Raw genomic sequence first — 20,496 nt, 5'->3', positions numbered from 1 at the left:
TGTTAAGGTTATTGCTTAAGAAGGTGCAACTTAACCCATATTTAGCACTTGAACAGCTTTAGGTAGAGCTCTCCCTGGTGTTGGACTGCTTCTTGATCATGGATAGCATATGGATTGACTCCGTGTTATAGATGGCTCTGAAGGGGCTTTTCTAAGGAGGACCCTGGCTTCATGAGACCCACATCAGCGATGGGATGTCTAGCTGTGCTTACAGCTGGCTTGTTAGGGTTTGTAGGTCCATCTGATTTCTTCTCATGAGCAGCTTCAGACAGCGAGTTATGCTTTTAGTCCTTTTTGATTGTCTTAGTGTCTTGGCCTCTGTTCCGAGGCCAAATTTGTCTCCCGAGTTTTCCATCTTCTCAGTTTTCTCTTGTTATTTGTGTTTGAATAAACATACCTCATAACTATTTTTTATTCACTTCAAAAATTATGGACAGAAGACTATCAACTGGAGGTGATTTTTGTGTAAGAGAGCAGTTTACAATCAGGTTTGGAATTGCACTTCTTAGTGCCTCTTGATACGCACTTCACTCACAGTGATATTGTGTACCCAGTGGGTGGTGGATGGACTGTTGGGAGGTGTGCAGCTGGCTCCTGTAGATCTTATGCTCCATGGTAGAAACTGACTGAAACTATTCCTGTGACACATGTTCTGGGGGAGCCTATTGGGGGCTCAACAAGGCTGTCCAGGCAGGGCTGATCCTTCAGGAAGTAAGATGAGTAAGACTTAGTTGGGAAGGATGTGGGTGGGGGACAGGAAGTAGGGGAGCAGAAGGGAGTTCCTGACATATCTCTTGAGTGTCCTCGAGAGGGAGAGCTGAACCCAGGGGGAGGGCAGAGGTGCTAGGTGGACTAGCCACTGATGCTTATTCTGGTCAGTGGTTAACATAACATTCAAATTATGTTAACATGACATTCATTTTGTTTTCTAAATATACTTTTGTTATTGGCACCGTGTGTGTGTGTGTGTGTGTGTGTGTGTGTATTTTGTACCAGGGATTGAACTCAGCTACTGAATCACATCCCCGACTCCACATCCCACCCCCCTTTTTGGGTATTTATTTAGAGACAGGATCTCACTGAGTTGGCTTAGCACTTTGCTGTTTTTGAGGCTGGCTTTGAACTATGATCCTCTTGCCTCAGCCTCCAGAGCTGCTGGGATTCAGGAGTATGCTACCACGCCCGGCTTGAAAGATATTTTTTCTTTCATAATTTTTCTAGAACAGAGTAGTGGATGATTTGACTGTTAAAATTGTTTTTGTATAAGGTTCGTTGGTGATCAGAAGTGACAGGTAGTCCTCAGACAGTATTTGCAAAGAGCTATGTGTTTTAGTACATCTGTGCATGCACACACACACTTACACACACAACCCTCACAGACTCTGTACCCAGCTATCTATATCCAGGCCATCTCTTGTGTGCTCTTTGAGCTCCAGGTGATTGGTGGGCACCCTTGTGCATGTGCACTTTCTGTCTGTCTCTCACGCACATGCACACATACACACACTCCAGTTGTCTATATCATGTCTTGTACTTTCTCTCTCCCAGCTCCAACTGGATGGTGTTAACACGTGTGCTTTCTTTCTCTCTCTCTCTCTCTCTCTCTCTGTCTCTCACACTCACACACACACACACACTACAGACTCCAGCTGTCTGCATCCAGGTGAGCTCATGTGCTTTCTGTGGCAGCTCCATGTGTATGGTATGAAGTGCTTGTCTATGGGATGTGACTGTCTCCTCAGGGTCCCAGGTTTCTAGACAGCTCTGGATTTGAGGAGGTGCCAGATGGTCCTGATCCTGGCCAAGTCTCTGCCCAATGAGTCCCTCCCTTGTCCCTTCTGTGTGACCTGATCCCTTTCCTTATACTTTCACATCCGTTGTGCTCGCTCACGTCTGTATTTTCTTTTTGTTCCTGTTGGTTTTGGAATCGGCTGCATCTTGCCTTCCTTTTATGCTGGGAAAAAACATCTGGGGTGTGCCTTATCCAGTGGCCTCTGCATACTCCAGGGGGAGAGGGCTGCAAGCTACCAGTGAGCCTTCACCAAGCACATGCAGCTGGGTGGCCCCTGCCCTGGGTGGGTGCTCATGGATAGGCAGCTGGTCCTCATCCGAGGGCTTGAACTGCGCCCCATGCAGGAATTCTAGTCCTTTTCCTCTGGCCTGCTCTCGCATATTGTGCTTCCTCTTGGGATTTCAGGATAAGAACCCCACACCAGAACTTGTTGATGCTGCATTCAACATGAGATTCAGTACTAATTCTGCTTGTTTAATTTTTCCTTTCAGACATTTGATGCAAATGATTTGTATCAGGGGCAGAATTTTAACAAGGTCCTCAGTTCCTTAGTGACTCTAAATAAAGTAACAGCAGGTAAGACTCCTTTTTTATTACATTTGAGAGGGTGGGAATACTAAAGGGAGAAAGGTTTTGGTTTTCTGTTAGTAAGGCAAAATGAGCATTACTTAATTTAAGAAATGAGCGCCTACTGCTTTGCTGCTATAATTCTGCTATCCTGAGCACTCGGGCTTCAGTTCCTGGTGCTGCAAGTCCTCCTTTAGAGACTGGCCTCTGAGCCACTTCCCAGCGCATGTTTACTCTGAGTCCTGTCTGGAAGCCATTCTCTGCCTGAGCCTGAGTCAAAGCAAGGCTCCTGTGTGCAGTGGAGGTGAGGCCTGACTGGCACAGAGCACTGCCCTAGAGCAGGTTGCCTCCACAGGAATGTGATTGTGTTTTCAGGGCTTCACTCTGAGATTGAAAGTTGCGTACCTCTAGGGCTGTTGAGATGAAACCATCTAAGAAAACATTCCAGGGACAGGAATCCTTAAGATTGTCTAATCACTTAATGATGTATTGCAAATTAATATTTGGTGTTTTCTATAGGTGGTTAAATAGACACGAAGCAATCCTCTGTCCCTTTACCATCAAAATTGTAGTTTTGATGTGAACAAATAGTAAGGAAGAAAATCAGTTACATGAAATTCAGGGAGATGTAGCTCACACCAGGATTTAATACAAGAGACCTTGCATGAGATCTTGAGAGTGTGGCAGGTTCCCGTATCCACCCAGGCAAGTGTCCATCTACCAGCTGCTTGGACACGGTCACTAGTCATGTGAGATTGTTTTGGTTGGTGATGGGCTGCATGTGCAGCAGTGTGCAGCATGTGGTCTAAGTGTGCACAGGGCTGTATCCTCTAGGTCGGTGCCAGCATACTGTGGTGTCTGCATGATGACAGGATCTCCTTCCTGATAGCACAGTCTTGAGAAAGTAGCCCTGTCACTAAGGGACATGCAGCTGCGCGTGTCTGCCTCAGAATTGTGAATGATGACTTTATAATTAGTATAGGTCTCTGTGGCAGACGGGGATGGGGTGGCCCTGGTAAATAAAATCTATAGGTGATCCTCAGCTGGACCCCAGTGAATATATTGCTGTGGGTGCTCTCTCAGTGTTTGAGTTAGCAAAACAGAGTGTGGAGAGGTGCTGGGGAGCTGCAGGCCACGCTGGATCCCTTGCCTGTCAGCGGTCCAGGTTTGAGGCATTGAGATTTTTTTAGAGAAATGATGGATTTGTAAACAAATTGGGATCAGTGGTTCTTGGACACATGCCACTGTTTTTTCTACCCCCACCTCCTGCAGAAGTATTTCTTGTGTATTGATGTCCTTGGGTCTGCATTGGATGTAAAATATGCAGTGTTTTTCCTTATAAAGTTATATTTAGAAGTTAGGAGATAAATTTGGTACTTTTCAGCTTTTAGTTAATGTTAGTGACTATTTTGCAAGAGCTTTTTACTTTTCTGTTTGTTGGTTCCTTGCTCTTGGTTATTGTATTGAAGTCAGTGTGATGGAATTGACTGTCTTTTTAGTTCTCAACTTTAAACCCTTGCCTCAATGTAGTATGGTCACAGCTGTTCCATTTTTTGGGAAATTTCTGCCATCATCTTCCCTCTGTTTCTGTCACTTAAAGAAACACATGTGTGTTCTTAAGGCATTTAGATGAGTTTTTGCCTTTCAGTTGGCCAGAAGAATTGATGATGGGGAAGGAGAGGAGTCAGGATGCCTTGGTTGCACTGAGAATTCTCTTGAAGGCCAGAATAGGTTAGCACTGTATAGCTAGGGTGACAGACTCACAGGCGGGTTCCAGGAAAATATCCTCTGTGGCTGGTTTTGTGTTGGGGTGGTATTTAGGCTTTGTCTTCTCAAGTAGACAGTACTTGAGAAGTATTCCTATCCCTACATAGGATCTTACAAGTGCAGGCACCTTTTAGGGGGAATGTCAATACAGTGTCCCACACTTCTGAGTGTGGAGCCAGCAGCAGCATAAAGGTAGGACCTGGTGGGAAGGTCTGGCCCTGGATCTTCTGCAGTTCTGGCTGCCTTGAGCCATTTTGTCCATGAGAAGGTATGGACCCTGTGTAGCTCTAGCCCGAATGTGCCAAGAGAAGATGCAACTCTGGGCTTTTCTGTGACAGTCTTCAGACTTTTAGCTGATTCAGAACTTTATAAGGTACCATGTAAGCCTGTTCCAACAGATTTGCCTGAAAAATGGGCGGGCTCTGGGCGATTGTCAGTGTAGGGTGCTTTTGTGGAAGGATCCCAGGTGGCTTTAGGACAGGGTAAGGCATATACATCTTGAAAAGTGTTTTCCCTAGTAAATTCCTCACACCATCATTTTCCTTTTTTTCAAATCAAATCATTTCTAAGAAATGGGCTGCTGACATTGACTTGTTGGTTGGCCTGTTGTGGTGGGGAGGGGCGCATTAATTCCTGCTGGCTTTGGCTCTCAACAATGGGATGAGGCAAGTGGAGCACGTGGTGCAGCTTGCTCTTGAGGAGATAAGACTCAGAAGGGTCTTTGGCCAGAAAATGCACAAGGAGAAGAGTTCTTTGTGTTGCAAAATAATTCTTGTTGCTCACTGCATGGGAAATAATCTTGGAGAAGTGGCATATGTGCTGTGGTATGTTTTGAGAGTGAGAACTGAGTTGTTTTCTGTTGGGGAGTTGTATTTGAGAAGCTTGTTTTTCAGGTGAAGAAATGTATTAAAAACTTATAAAACGTTTCACAGACTTTTGAAAAGTTATACTAGAGAAATGCTGATGAGGAATCATCTTCAGATAGTTTCTGGAGAGGTAATTGGGGATGAATGCGAGTCATTTATGGGACAAAGAATCTGCTCTTTGTTTACTGCATAAATGGCCTGCTTTATTGTGGTATTCGGTGTGTCCCTCTGCTGGCCCAGTTTTAGAGCCAGCGTGTGGCATGGGAGCATGGTGTCAGGCGTTCTCAGCGCTTTTTCTCTGTGTGCATGACCTTTTCAGACATTGGACTAGGGAGCGACTCCGTATGTGCTCGGCCCTCTTCGCATCGGATCAAGTCTTTTGACTCCCTGGGATCCCAGTCTTCACACAGTCGGACTTCAAAATTGTTCCAGGGCCAGTACCGAAGTTTGGTAAGTTTGAGAGGTTTTGTTATTCAAATTCTAGTGTATTTGGGAATGTGGGAGTGTATGAATGTGTCTGGAAAGATGCTTGTGCTCCTGCTAACAGTGCTAAAGCAGCCCAGAGGTATTTGATCTTGCCTCCATTGCTCTTGCAGCCTGGTTTTGTATTTGTCCTTACCAGATCCTTCAGATATTATGCTGAATGAGTGCTTTCAGAAAACTTGTTTCCTGGGGTTATATTAAGATTGATAATTCTGCTTGTATAGAGAAGCATGTACTTTTAACATATTTCCCTGACATAGTGCTTTCTCAACTGCTATGCACAGAAGCATGAGAAAAAATGTATGTGTGGAAGAACTTAGCCATACAAAGGAGAGACGGTTTTAACCAAAGAAGCCAAAGCTAGCCTTTTCCTCTTCCTGAAAGCCTACCTTCAGAGCTTTCCATGGCTGCTCAGGACACAAGGAAAGGCACTTAGGTGGAGAGTCTTGGGAAGGAAAGAAGAACCTGCTCATAAATGCTAAGGGCACAGGCTGTAACAGTGCCTGGAGATGACATAGGGGAAGGTAGAGCATGGGACTGAATGTGAGTCTGCAGGGAGGTCGCAGGTCCTACTGTCCTGGTCAGGTCCTGCTGTCTTTTGGGCCACCTGGGGCTGGCAGTTCTTGATTTGCTAATAGAGGCATGATCATTTTTTTCTCCTTGTATAAGGAGAATCTTACAATGGTAGTCATGAGAGCTCACATCTTCAGAGATTTTAGGGACCCCACTTTCTTTTTGCTGTAACACAGGAAATTATGAGGTTTTGCTAATAGTGACATTCAGGAAGTGAAAGTTCATTTGGACAGAGTTGTATTTTGTAGTTGGAAATAAATTTGAGTGTAGCTCAAGGAATAGGGTTAAAAATAAGATTCAGGAGAAATGTAGTTTTTACATTTTCGTAAGTGTTTTGAAGTGAACCCTGCTCTTGTCCTTACATTTGCCCTTGGAGAAGCCTGTCCTAGGTTCTGCATCTGCAGGTAGGTGATGCCTTATTGTGATCTGCCTATACCAGCTCAGTCCTTCATATTTTTGTGGCCTCTCTTCTGCAGCCCTCCTGGTCCTTATGTGGTCTAGTTTTTTATAGGATGTGATGCTGGAGGAGTTCTGTAGCATTATCATTGTGAGCATTATGATTCCAAATTAAGGAGAAAACTTGAAACATTTTAAATTAGCTTTATAAAATATGTAAGGAAAATGTAAGAGAAAACATACTTTCAGTGAAAAAAAATACTTCAAACCATGGAAGTTTTCATTTTGGTTTTTCTTTTTTCTTACTGAATAAAGGAAGACTGGGAAATATGTATGATATTAAGTAAAGTATGTGGTTGAAGATGAATGTTACTGAGATCTTAATTATACAGGATTAACATTCCATTAGCTAGAGAAATTGGTAAGTTATACCAGGAGTGAAAGGGTTCTTTTTGTTGCTGCTGGTGTGCTGGCTTCTCCTGTATGGGACATGGCAGACCTCTCTTGCATGCTAGGTGAGAGCGACTCTTGCCTTTAGATTTTTCTGAATATAGTTTACTCATAGCACTGTGAGGTAACTTTTTTGAGTTCAAAATAATCTAGAATCTAGAAATGAGGATGGCAGAGTGTTCATAGCTGAGTAATGAGTACATGGAAGGCCATTTATCATTCTCAACCTCTACCTATGCTTGAGAATTTCCATAAGAACTTAAGCTGAAATGGCACCTTGTAGTTGTGGAGCATCAGTTCTGGGATCTTGTGACAAAGCTCAGCCCTGCACTCACTGCAGGCACTCCCACCCAAGCCGGTCCACTTCTCAGGCACTGTTTAAGCTCCTTTGCTCAAGCTAGCTTTTTTGACCCCCACATCCCTTTCAGTCTCCGAATGTTGCACCCGATTGCTGCCTCACCTGCCGTCATCTTTCTGCTCCAGGACAGTTCCTGCCTGGGGTGCAGGCTGGCTAGGGCTGCTGCTGCTCATTTGGCTCTACAGTGGGAGCTGGACCTCCTCACTCGGTGCCTCTTTCCTGTGGCTCCCTCAGCATGCCTTTCTCTGGGTGATTTCTTCCTGTCCCTTTACATGCTCTCAGCTAAGCAGATCTCCTTGTCCAGCTCTGCTCTGCAGCTTGCCTGTCACCACAGAAGGAGAAACCTGGGAGATAATCAAGAGTGTGGTGGATCCAGGGCATAGATTTTTTTTTTTTTTTTTCTCATCAGTTCTGACTTCCAACTTTCTTTTCTTAAGGACTTCTGTTGATGCTTCTGGAGTCAGTGTCATGTCCTGCATCTGCATTGGCTGTTAATGAGCATAGCCCCACGTTCCCTTCTTTATTCTCAGTTTGGGAACAGGGTTTATGTACTAGCTAAGCCTTTACCTGCTGTTAATGAGCACGGCTCCCAGCTCCCAGTGTTGTTCTCTGAGATTGGGGACAGGGTTTTGTACAGTTCTGCTTCGCCTTCTTCATTCTGGGAGAAGTGACTTGATCTCTTAAGGCATTTCCTCTTCTGTGGCCCCCAGCACTCCAGGAGCCAGGGACCCCAGGCCCCTTGGCCTTGTGATACTGTTGAGTGACCTTGCTTGGGTACCGATCTTCGAATTCACAAAGTGTCCAAAGCATGCAAGAAATCACATCAAATTTTATTATATATGCTTTGTTAAATATTTTCAATTCCCTTGAGTAAACATGGGATATATCATGAATCATATTTTGTCAATTCTAAGACCTTTTTCTGTAAAACATTTTAGCATATCTGAAAGTAACATGTATCTTATAGTTTATGGTATTCTGTAATTTAATTGATAGTATTTAGTGTTTTATAATATAACAGTGGGCATTGTCCAGTTTTTGGCAACTTATACTAGATGAAATGCATTATGAGGAAACTGAAACTTAGATAAGGTGGGTATTTACCCAGGATTGTAGAACTGGGACTAGAAACTGTGGAGTAGATATTGGGTTTTTGACTCTGTGACAAGCCTTTTTTTCAATGAATGAGAGTCTGGGCACTCTGGGACGTGGAGGAGGATCTGGAGCTTTGAAGGCTGCAGGCTTTTCTGGGTTGGACTGTCGGGATGCCTGCAGGACTGTGGTAGAATAGCACTTGATGAAGAGGAATATGCCAGAAACTTGCAGATGAAACTCTGGCTGTAGGAGCCAGGAAGGTTGTGGAGAAGAGCCTGCCCAGTGGCTAGGTGACTGTTCTCAGGGGAGGTGTCCTATAGGCCCATGTGGGGACCCTTTTTCCCTTTGGGGAGGGAGTCTTCAGTCCCTTCCCATTGCTAATAGTTGTTGACTTGTAACATGAATTTTAAAAAGCTCGTGTGTTGTGTGTACAGCAGGATGGATTTTCACACATCAAAGATTGCTAACTAAGCAGCATCCAGTAAGACCGACAAGACTAGCCTCAGGATGCTTTCATTGTCCCCCCCCCCCCCAAGGATATCTGCTATTGTGATTTCTAACAGTACAGACGAGTGTCACCTGTTTTTTATTTTATATAAATGCATTTTTTTATTGAGAGAGTACTAGAATGTCACATTGAATCCAGGTGGATGACAAACCACTGTTTAGGAGATCTTTTTAAAAATGAGAAAGAAGAAAGCCCACAGTGATAAAATAGAGTTAAATTCATCATTCTAGTTTCCTGTGGCACTAGAGACAATGAAGGGAGCCTTTCACACTCCACTGTTGTGATCCAGACTGCAGTTGGTGTTGTGCGGCAGGTAACTGGAGTATGTAGATGTCTTGGAACACCCTCCCTTTGGCTTGTCTGGTGCGCCTTGCCCTTCGGGCACTATTGTAAAAGGATGTGTTAAAGAAATCCACATCCTGTCACCATAAAGACACCGAAGAAGGTGAGTTTGTTGAGCGGAAGCTGTCACACAGGTCCAAGTGGTCCTGTTCTTTGTAGCATGCCTTGTCTTTCTCTTGGATGCTGCCCTTTTCACAGCCTTTTCCTTTCTGATTGCTTCGTTTGTGAAGTACAGAAATCTTTGGGTGTTTCCCTGGCACCCATCTGAGTTGAGAGTACTGTTTTCACCTTCCTGTCTATAGGGGGAATGTAGCTTACCTTCTGTGTAATTTCCTGATTTCTACTCACCTACTGTTATCCTGTGGAGCTGACCTCCATGGCCTGGCACCCAGCTGCAGCTACTGGAGGCTGGCAGTGGGCTTGTCCTGGGCACCGTGACCTTGGAGGCTCCCTTGCGCTCCACAGTTGGTTCCTTATGTGAGCTCCTCACCAGAATCACTGTGTGAATGTTTATACAAGGCTAAGCTATAGAAAGGAGAAGGTGGTAGGGTTGTGGTAGACTGCTGGTGAGCATGAGGGTGGTTTGCAGAAGGAGACTCGCTGTGGCATGGTGAGTTGGATAATGTTCCATCTCCCAAGAGCAAGTGCCACTGTGGCTGCTACTTTATCTTGCTCATGCCATTGGTGGGGTGGTGAGTGCTGTGCTTGAGCAATGGCTGTTAGCTGGAGCCTGCGCTGCCACATGTGGAGGAAGAGACTCCTGTGTTAGATATTAAAGATGTGTTAACTATTATTTATTCAGGATTTTGAATTATTAGATACATACTTATAATTTATGATTGATGTTTAATTTGTACACACGTTTAGATAGATAAGTATTAAGCATTTGAGAATGACCAGCCAGCTACTCAGCTACTCTTTGTTAAGGATCTCCCTCATGGTGGGGGTGTAGTCTCATGATGTTCACCTGCTCCTGGTTAGAGTAACTCTGAGACTTGCTGGAGACAGCCACTTGCAGTTTTACTAGTGGTTCTTTTAGGCTTTTGCCTATGTGTGTCAAAGGAAAATGCCTTTTTTGGAGGAGGGGGGTTAATTTGAAATGTTTTTTCAGTGTGGATGTCCATAGTAGAGAGTAGTGAGCTCTTTACACGTGATCCCTTTACCTGCTCCCCAATGTTCTGTGGTCCCATTGTCTTTGTGGCCAAGCTCTATCCTGGCTTCAGTTAGTTCGGTGTTTAGAACATTAGGGTGGCCAAGCCAGCAGTGTTCAGAGTGGAGTCATGTCGCAGCCATGCTTTCTGGAATGCATACTTATCTTTGTCTCTTTGTTTTCCCTGTCCTTTTTGCAGATGGTAGCCCTGATCTAAGAATCTATGTGTTTGCATTCAAGCCTGTTAGATTTCTTCTTGCTCATCTCCCTGAGGAGCACTCCTGATGTTTCGCAGGCTGCTGCATGGCAGTCTCTGATTCTGCTTGGTCCTCTTTGGAGGTGCTTCTGACCTATGTGGCTCTCCTCCACCACTTTCTCCATGTCTTCATTTTGCCCTTGCATTTCACCTGTCTTGGAGGAGCACATTTTCTCTAATTTGTTCCTGGAGAAAGGGCACATGGGATGTAAATGTTTTGAGGTCTTATAATCCGCAGATTGCTTTTTTTCCCTGACATTATGATTTTTATCGCCTTTTGTTTTCAGAGGTTTAATGCTAGGATGTGATTTGGTCTGAATGTTTGTGGGTTTGTCCTGCTGTAACGGTGTGCCTTTGTCAATTCCAGGGCTTTTCCAGGTGTGTTCCTTGGCCACTTGGCAGCCCTTTTCATGCCATAGTCCCTGTGGTTCTGCTTATTCTTCAGCATGCTCTGTTTCTTTTCTTCTGAGTGAAGTTTGTAAATGCCATTCTTTTCTGAGGTTTTCTCTCTCTCTTTTTTTTTTTTCTATTTCAAGACAGTTTGTAGGGGCTTTTTCAAAACTTTATGATGACTGCTGAACTTTTTCCATCCATTCCCATGTCTGCTGTTGCCTTGATATCATCTTGGGGGTCCTCTCTCCTGGTCGTCCGCTTGCTGTCTCTTGGGCATGGTCTCAGGCATGGTCTCAGGCATGGTCTCGTCTCTACTGGACATCTGCTTGCTGTCTTCTGGACATGATGTCAGGCATGTCTCTCCTGGTTGTTTGCTAGGTGCTGGGACTCCCAGTCCTGTCTTTGTTTATGTGGCCATAGGACATTTTGCCCAGTACCTGTTCGACATCATGGTGCATGTGGAATGGGCTTCTCCCTGGTGGTGGGACACAGGAGAACACCTCACCGTCCTCACTGGTTCCTCAACGAGGTTGTAGTTCGTGTTGTGGGCCTGAGAGTGGTCTCATGGGCCCTCTGTGCTGCCCCTTAGGCTTCTCTGGGACTTGTTTTTTTTTCCCTGTGGACTTTCATGTGGATTTGGGTTGCTGGCCTCTCCAGAGCCTAGTCCAGATTATATGGAGATAGGAAGAAACTCAAGAGTCTGCTTTTCTCTTCCTGCCTTCCAGAGACTTTGAAAAATGCAGTTTTTGTGTGGGGAAAAAAAATAAACATTCAACAATACCCAGTGTTGGTGAAAATCGGACAAAGAACTCTTCAGATATGGTTGGTGGGCATGTTGCTTGGTGTGAATATGGAGAACCTTTTTGAAGGGTAGTTTAGAAATTTATTTTTACATTTAACAGTATTAGTATGTGTTCTTTTACTAGAATTTAACATGGAGGCTAATTATATTCAAAGATGGACATGCAAGCATTTTTAAAGTAGCCTTGTTTTGCAAGACAGAAATACTGTATGTAGTGTATTAAAAAACTAATCTAAAGGCCCATTGTTGGAGAGTGATAAAATAATGGCACCTTCGGGTAGTACAGCATTATGCAATTAGTTGGTTCTAAGTATTGCTGGAAGAATGACTGCAGAATGCTGACTTGGCCTAAGTGTTGGAGGAGTATGTGCGCTGATCCTTCTAAATGTGTGTGAATGTATATTGGTTTGTGCAGGTTTAGCAGTTGCAGAATGAGACCTTTAAGCTCTGGAGAGGTCTCTTCTGGGGCTGGGACCAAATGGAGAACAAGGTGCACTGGGAGAGACAGGAAACTTGTTTTTTTATTTTAGACATTTCCCTGCTGTTTGAATGTTTTGGGCATTTATAATAATGTTTTGGTTGCCTTTATAAAATATAATCTTACTTATTTTAATGGAGTAGACTGTATCTCAAGTAATCTTCCTCCCACTCCTCCCCACCTGCTTTTTAGGACATGACTGATAACAGCAACCATCAGCTGGTAGTGAGAGCCAAGTTCAATTTCCAGCAGACCAATGAAGACGAGCTCTCGTTCACGAAGGGTGATGTCATCCACGTCACTCGAGTGGAGGAAGGAGGCTGGTGGGAAGGCACGCACAATGGCAGGACTGGCTGGTTCCCCAGCAACTATGTGCGTGAGATCAAGCCAAGTGGTAAGTGGCCAAGCCTGAAGTGGCACTGATGACTGCTGTTCTTGAGGCTGAGAAAGCTGCCATGAATGCATTAGCATCCTGAGTGCTAGCTCTCCAAGAGAGTCTGGGAAAGTGCCTCTGTTGTGATGAAATTTTTGTCCAGTGGAATCCCTAACATTGGAGTTCTGGGACAAAGGGCTTCACAGTTATAACCTAGCTTTGCATTCCATCCTGACATTTTCCAGATTCCAAGGGAAATATCTCAAATATGTTAATGTTCTCTCCTTCCTCCTCCAGGTACTGAGGGTTGAACTCAGGGCTTTGTACATGGTAGGCAAGTGCTCTACCAGTGAATTACATCCCATTTTATTTTTGAGATAGTTTCTAAGTTGCCAGGCTGGCCAGAAGTTTGAGATCTTTCTGCCTGAGTCTCTTGAGTAGCTGGGATTTCAGGCGTGTACCACCATGCTCTGCTAAGTTTTTTTTTTTTTTTTTTAATTGAAGTGGGATCTTACTACCTTGTTCATGCTGGTCCTAAACTCCCAAGTGATTCTCCTTCCTCAGCCTCTGAGTACAGCTGGGATTGCAGGTGTGTGCCACTGTGCAGTTGTGGTTACACTTTTGTGTTAAGATATCCTTTTATCTTTTAGGGCTGGGGTCAGGGCTTGGAATTTGTGATATGCAGGCTTTTAACTGTGGGCACTTTACCAATCATCTATTTGAAGATAATTTCCGCTGTTTATATCAGTAATAGTATTTTAAAATGTATTGCTTTCTGTATTTTTTTGATGTTTTTTTACTGACCAAAACTGATCTTTCAGAGGCTGATCTCTTTTGAAAGAGAGTGGTGGTCTTTGGCATACTTATATCGCTGATATGCACAGTGGAGTTGAATATTCTCTGAGGCTTGTGGTTAGATCTGCTGACGAGGGAGTGGCTGTGAATGTTGAATGTTGGTGAGGCCAGCGACTGAAGTGCCAGCGGACTGTGTTCAGGGGACCTGGCATTGATGTTTTCCTGACACAGGTGTTTCTTGGCCATACTTCAGGCCATGGGCCAGTGTGGAGGATTAAGAAGGAACTCCATAGACACTTCTAGGTCATGTGAATGCTTCTGGGCACTGCTGGCCTTCACGGAGCTTGCCTAAATTGCCTCTACATATGTAAATCTTGTTTTATGTTGAGCTTGGTTATAGATGCTCTTGTGAGAGATAAAGATTTGCAATGAGATTTCAGAAGGAGGGTCAGAAAGGGGAAGAATGTGGGAAGGTAGGGAGAGAGGTGGGATGACATTTGTAACTTTGTATATTGTTCCTGCTATTTGGAAAGTAGTGCACTATATTGTTTCTGATTCCGCCCTGGGAAAGATGATTTACCAATATGGCTGGAGAACAGGATGTGTGGAAAGGGCATAGTGTGCTGGGGTGGGTATGGCCTAAACTGCAGATATTTCAGATGGAAAGGATGATTCTATGCATTGCTTGTGGAAGTCCCTTGGTGGGGCTACTTAGCTGTAGTATGTGTGGTGGGCACTCAGTGCTTACACAGAGCAGGGTCCCTGAGTGGTCATTGCTGTTATTTTATTTTTTAATGTAGCAAAAAAAAAAAAAAAGAATTTTAAATGTGAAAATGAGTTTTGATAGTAAAATATTTTCATAACAGTGACCTTGGAAAACTTAGTGCTTTTGTTACTGGGGCCCAGGCCAGAGGCCTGAATCTGGGATCCCATCTAACTGGATTCAGTTTTCTGTCTGCATCAGGAATGAGAGCAAAACAATATAAAAGGGAAAAGTGAATTTAATCACAGCTTGGCCAAACCCAGAAACTACTGCTCTGCCTTTCCAACCTATTACAGGTTACTGGAGGGAACAGTCATGTAGAACAGAAGCTGAGAAATACACATCTGTCTGGCTGTGGCCTCCAGTGAGCCTGTGTGGCAGTTCTGGTTTTTGTACCCTCTGGTGCCCAGGGCCTGGGATTTGGGAGCATTCTTAGCTCCTGTTCTCAGCATGAGATGAGGTGATTGCCTGTGGGAAACAGGATGGAGAAAACAGCTTGAAGAACAGTTAGCAGGAAATGAATGGGACTGAAGAAAAGCAGTTTGAGGCTTATTGAAAGTTTCTGATTTTAAGAATGTCTGTTACACTTCTGTAAGACAGCAGGCAGCCGGGCACCGTGAGTTACAAAGTTCTCTGGGTTTTACTGTTCATTTTTGGTACCTTGTGTATATAACATTCACCTAGCCATTCTGTCTGTTTCTGAGTGTGTAATTCTGTAACATTAGTCATGTGCATGTTGTTGCATAACCATTGCCTCTGTCGGCCTCCACAAGTTTCTCATCTTCCTGATCTGAGGCTGTGGCCCCAGGGAGCACTGATACCCTGCTCCCCTCCCCAGCCCTGTACCCTCTACTCTACTTTATGTCTCCAAAGCCAAGCAGCTCATATAAATAGAAACATACTGTTTCTGTCTTTTTGACTGACTTGTTTCACTGAGTGTAATGTGCTTAAGGTCCATCTGTGTTGTAGCATGTGTCAGAATTCCCTTCTCTGCATGTGTATTACCTTTGATTGTCTGCTGATGGGCACTTGGGTTGCTTTTGCGTCTGGGCTGCTGTGTGCAGTGCTACAGGTGACTGGTCAAGTCCTTGTTTTCACAGGTTAGGTACAGGTGCTCCTCGGCTTTCGATGGGGTTGTACTTTAGGTAAACCAGTTGTAAGTTACAGTATAGTAAGCCACCTAACCTGCTGAACACCATGGCTTAGCCTAGCCTACTGTAGACATGCTCAGAACACGTGAACCAGCCTGCAGGTGGGAGAAGAGGGGAAATTGTAGCATACAATGCTAACCTGTGGAAAGACCAGGTTACATTCTTGAGTACATTCTTACTGAAAGTTACTGCTTTCACACCATTGTAAAGTCAAATAATGGTATGCAAACCTTCCTAAGGTCAGAAGCCATCATCATGTACCCAGAAATGTAATTGCAGAGCAGGTGGTACTTACGTGCTTTCATTTTGAGGCCTGCCATGTGCTTCTCCAGTTCTTGTACCTTCTTGCATTCCCAGTAGCAGTGTGTGAGTGCAGTTTCTCCATATCCTCTTCCAGTTATGTTTTCAGTAACAGCCATGCTGTTGGGTATGAGGGCATATCTTGTTGTTGCTATTTTTATAGTTATTAATAGTAATAAGCAGTATTTTTCATTTTTACTACAAAATCAACTTGGCCAAAGATTTTTTGGCTGCTTATTCTCTGGTTACTATAAAGTGTTTTTTATATGTGACCTCAGTCCTTATCATAACCCCAGCAGACAGGTATTGTTAAGATCTTAAGCGGGTAGGAAACATAAATTTTTGCAACCTTTAGAAAAGTTGCTATTCACGTGTGGAACCAACTGAGTAGCAGTAGGTGAAGGTGATGGACATGTGGTTTGGTCTGTGACTCAGCTGGGCATCCAGGCTGAGCTTTGAGCCCAGTCAGCCGTGTGCAGTGCTGCAGGTATGTGACTGTGAATTTGCTGAAAACAAAGTTGTGCTGGGTAGGTTAGCAGCCCGCCAGCCCCAGCCCCAGCATGTGGGCCACCATTGGGCGAGGACACCAGAAAATGGTCCTCATGGAGCTAGGGAGTGGTCGAGCCTTTGGAAAGGACCTGGCCCAGTGGGAGGCAGGAAATGAATGGGACTGAGGAAAAGCAGTTTTTCCCAGTGGGAGGCAGTTGTTCAGTCTGTTCTTTCAGCTAGCCCTGTGGCTTTCATTAGTTCTTACATTGACTACTCTTAAACATTGCTTCTTTCTAATTTTGAATTGTAGTAGGCCGCAGATGAAGGGAATGTCCAGGTATTTCTCCTGTGGCTTTTTCAGTTAATGCAGCATAAGAAATGACACTGAAGGTGGGTTTGTGGGTCTCAGAGTCCTGGGGTGCCTTGTGGGCGTGATTTTCAAATAGATTTGAATGCCCTCACTGTCGTCTGTGGGTAGCTGTTTGCTGTACAGCATGCGGTTACCCATTAAGGTTGCAGACATGTGTCCTGATGTGTTGCAGGCAGGCCTCGCTTTAGTGTGGAGTGGAGGCCTCAGGGTTAGCAGTGGCTGAGGAAGCTAGGTAGGAGGGACCGGTGAAAGGAGTGTTCTGTGTTGACCTCCCTCAGCGGCAGCTGTGACATTCTGCCCTACCTAAATTTCCATGTTAGTATCTTGTTTCTGAGTGTCTGTGACCAGTTTAAATCTGTGTTTGTGATACATTAGTATTAAAGATGCATTGTTTGTAGGGAACCACACCATATCCATAGTTTATGTACCAAATGGAGCGGTGAGTAGGTTGGCTTTGAAATTTTTCTGTTTTTAAAAATATAAGACACATACCATTATTTGTTGTCCTTTATTTGACAGTGAACCTAGGGGAATGACTTCTCATCTAGTGTTCTGTAATCATCCGAGTATGTTGTTAGAAGAGTCAGGCCAGTCTGATTCCAAATGTTGGCAGCTGAAGCAGAAAGGTGGGAGACCACATCTTTTATTCTCCCACTATAGCAGGAGGATAAAATTCTAGGATTGCAGTTACATTCAGTGTTACAATTTTCTTGATAGTTCATTGCCTTTCTGATGGAGTAGGTTTCTTTTTCCAAAGGTGTGTTTGATTCATGGTGTAATTGGTGCTGAATTTGCTGAGAACAAAATTGTGCTGGGTTTGAAGCAGACTTCTCTAACTGCCATTTCATGTTAGATCATTTCCTTGTGAAACAAAACCCTGACTTCTCTTCAATTGAGGTTTTTTTTTTTTTTTTCTGTTATCTTTTGGGTTGATTTCCAAGTAGTTTTACTTTGTAAGCAAAATCTGAGGGCTGCTTCTAAATTCTGCTGTTTAGGCTGCTTATCTCCAGATAAAGTCTCTAGATTGTCTCCTTAATCTCGGCTTTGGGGGGTGGGGAGTGTGCATAGCCACAGGTTATGCCCTCTTGTGGTTAGACTCGGAAGTGTTCTTGTTGAGCTTTCTGCTTTTAACCTGTGGATGGTTTCTTGTTTGAAATAGTTCTGCTTTGAAGATAGATACCTTTCGAGTCTGTATAATAATCTTTATTTGGTGTCAAAAGTGCTGTAGATTATTCCTGATGTGTACAATCTTGTGGAGGTACGTAATTGTTACTTAGCATTTATTTTCTCTGTGTCTTTTTTTGGATGTGTAAAACTCATGTGTTTTACCCGTGTATGTATGTATGTATGTATGTATATATGTATGTATATATATATATATATATATATATATATATATATATGTATGTATATGTTTCACACATACATAGGCTCATAATATGGAATTCCCTACATTGAAGGGAGAAGGCAAGGGGAGAGCACAGCAAGGCCTGTTCTGGGATGGAGAGTTGCTAACTTCTGCAGTTTTTGAAGTGGAGGTGCTCAGTAGTACACACTCCCCAGGTGTCTCTTAGATGGTTATTTCAAACGTGCTGACTCTAATCCTTGCATTTCTGGATAGCCCATCTGTTGTGCAGGAGAGGCATTTCCTCTGAATGTTCATTCACACTGTGGCTTCCTGAGTTCGCTATTTTTTAATATTTCCTGCTCGTTTTTCATAAAGAGTGACGGGACATGCTGCTGAGTTTTGGGAACAGGACAGGATGACCCAGGACCTTGCACCCTCTGCTGCAGAAGAAACTTATACTGCAGCCCCTTCTTTCTCTGTTGAAGGTAGGGTCCAGGCAGGGACCTGTTTACAAACAGTATTTTCCCCCAGTGCACCCAGAATATAAAGGAGTCATCCAGATACAGATGGTTTTTGTATAGACTGGAAGCATAGACTGGAAGATTCGAGCCTCTGAGGCACATGTGGAGAGCACAGTGCTGGGTATCAGGATCTGGGATTAGATGGTTTGGAATCTTTGGAATCTCAGTGCAAGTATTCATGCAACTTAACAAACCAGTGTGCACTCAACCCCAGCACAGATGTCACAGTGTGTGGTGTGACTTGTTCTGTATGGCCATCTCCTGATGACAGTGACCAATCATCCTCACTTGAAGGGGAGCATCCCATAGATGAGATCATATATAGCAATTTGTAGTCAGGTCCTTAGTCTTTCAGTATGAGAGGCATTCTTTTCCCCCAAAGTTATTCTTATTTATGTTAAATAATATAAACAGGTCATATAGTATGTAGGATGGAAGTACCTTTGTAATGTGAAGCAGTGTCCCCTATGCTTCCAGGCCCTGCCCAGTGGCAGCCTTTGCTCAGGCTCTTCTCCCCCTTCCAGGGAGGATGTGGAGGTTTTATCTCCTGTCTCACCTTTTCCTCCTACCTCCTTGTGCTATTTTGCTTTCATATTCCTCTAGTTGGTGATGCTAGTGATATAGGCCATCTTGCGTCTCATCAGCATTGTGTGCTTCTCTCTCGCTGCTGCTGCTGCGACACAGTGACTTAACATGTCCCTGTTCTTTGCCCTTCTGCTTTCTGTCTTTGGTCAGCTATATTTTCATATTGCATTGTCAAGACTGTTAGCAAGTGCATCTGATTCTGAGACTGCAACCAATACCCATTCGGCGGCACACATGTGAGCGAGCAACCTTCTGCATTCCATGTAGGAATGGAGAAACACCGTAGTGGGAAAAGCAACAGGGTTTTTAATGAATTATGAGGCACAGCAGGAGCAGCCTGAATAGTGCCTGAGGTGAGGGAGGGTGGTGGTCCCTGTGCTATCTGCTGGCATCCAGAACTGAGGGCAGGCACTTTTGTAGAATGCAAGAGACTTAGAGGAGCTTCAGTCAGATGCACCGGTGCTGTTTGGCCTCTGATTGAAATGAGCTGACTACCAAAGTTGTTGTCACGAAAAACAAGGAGGTTTGAACACAGATGAGGCATTAGAAAAGACTAAAAATTACTTTTTTTTTTTTAAGATGTGATTAATAGCCTGATAGTAGGGTTTTTGCTTAAAACTGAAAAAAGGTCACTCTGGCAAGGTGAACATTAAACTATTGATGGATAAAATGATGCCGTTTCTGGGGTTGATTGTATATTGCTTCCAGAAAAGAAAAAAGGGGTAATATGTGGTAAGATTGGCTAAATGTTAATGGCTGTGTAAGCTCTACTTTTTACTGTAGTAAAGTTAGGAGAAAACAGTAACTGCACAATCACAGCATTTTCAGAGACAAATCAGAAGTAATTGCTGTCGGCAGCTCATCCCTTAGAGAAGAGGAGACTCAGCACCTGATGGAGTCAGGACCTGGGAACCGGGAGGGTGAGAGTGGATGGTGAGTGGGGAATTGCAGTCTCCACAGGGCAAAGGGCACATGGTGACTCTGGAAAGGTCTGCTGAAGCCTGCCCCTCCTCTTCCCTGTGTTCTCATGAAGATCCTGTGAAGGCCTGGTTTTGGTTTTTAACCAGTTTTTCATTTTCCTTCTCCTCTCCTCCCTCCACCCCTCCTCTCCTCTCCCCTCTTCTCTCTGGTTTGTTTCACAGACGGTGTTAATTTTGAATACATCCTCAAATTGGGAAACTTTGGTTCATGGATTTCCCATTCACCTGTGGTGTTAATGGGTCCATTGAGATGTTCATTTGAGTGATCATAGTATTTATTTCTAGAAGTTTTGCTTCATTCTTTTTCAGTTGTTCTTCATGTTCAGGTTACCTTTTTCACTCATTTTGGTCCCTCTCTTCCTTGTCATTTTAAACACACTTCTTCGGTTGTCTCGTTTCTGCCTTTTGGGAACTTGGCTCCAGCGCCTGTTGCAGCCCTGGGCTCAGGCTTCATTTCTTCTGTGGCTTACACTCCTCAGGCAGGTTTCTTTGTAGGAGATATATGTGGCTTCATGGCTCTGGGCCAGTGGACGAAAGCACCTAAG

At 44.1% G+C, this 20,496-nt stretch overlaps 1 protein-coding gene across 4 annotated transcripts in view; it reads left to right on the top strand.

Moving 5' to 3' along the window:
- Positions 1-20,496, top strand: part of Arhgef7 (Rho guanine nucleotide exchange factor 7) — a 135,341-nt gene that overhangs the window by 63,540 nt on the left and 51,305 nt on the right. For all 4 annotated transcript variants that reach the window (XM_026381726.2, XM_026381725.2, XM_026381724.2 and 1 more), the window contains exons 3-5: positions 2,284-2,368; positions 5,312-5,442; positions 12,469-12,670. In XM_026381726.2, the coding sequence (XP_026237511.1) occupies positions 2,284-2,368; positions 5,312-5,442; positions 12,469-12,670 (418 nt within the window). The remainder of the gene's footprint in view (positions 1-2,283; positions 2,369-5,311; positions 5,443-12,468; positions 12,671-20,496) is intronic.

The sequence above is a fragment of the Urocitellus parryii genome, chromosome 2 (assembly GCF_045843805.1).
Source record: "Urocitellus parryii isolate mUroPar1 chromosome 2, mUroPar1.hap1, whole genome shotgun sequence".
Lineage (NCBI taxonomy): Eukaryota > Metazoa > Chordata > Mammalia > Rodentia > Sciuridae > Urocitellus > Urocitellus parryii.
This window is presented reverse-complemented; position numbering and strand designations above follow the sequence as displayed.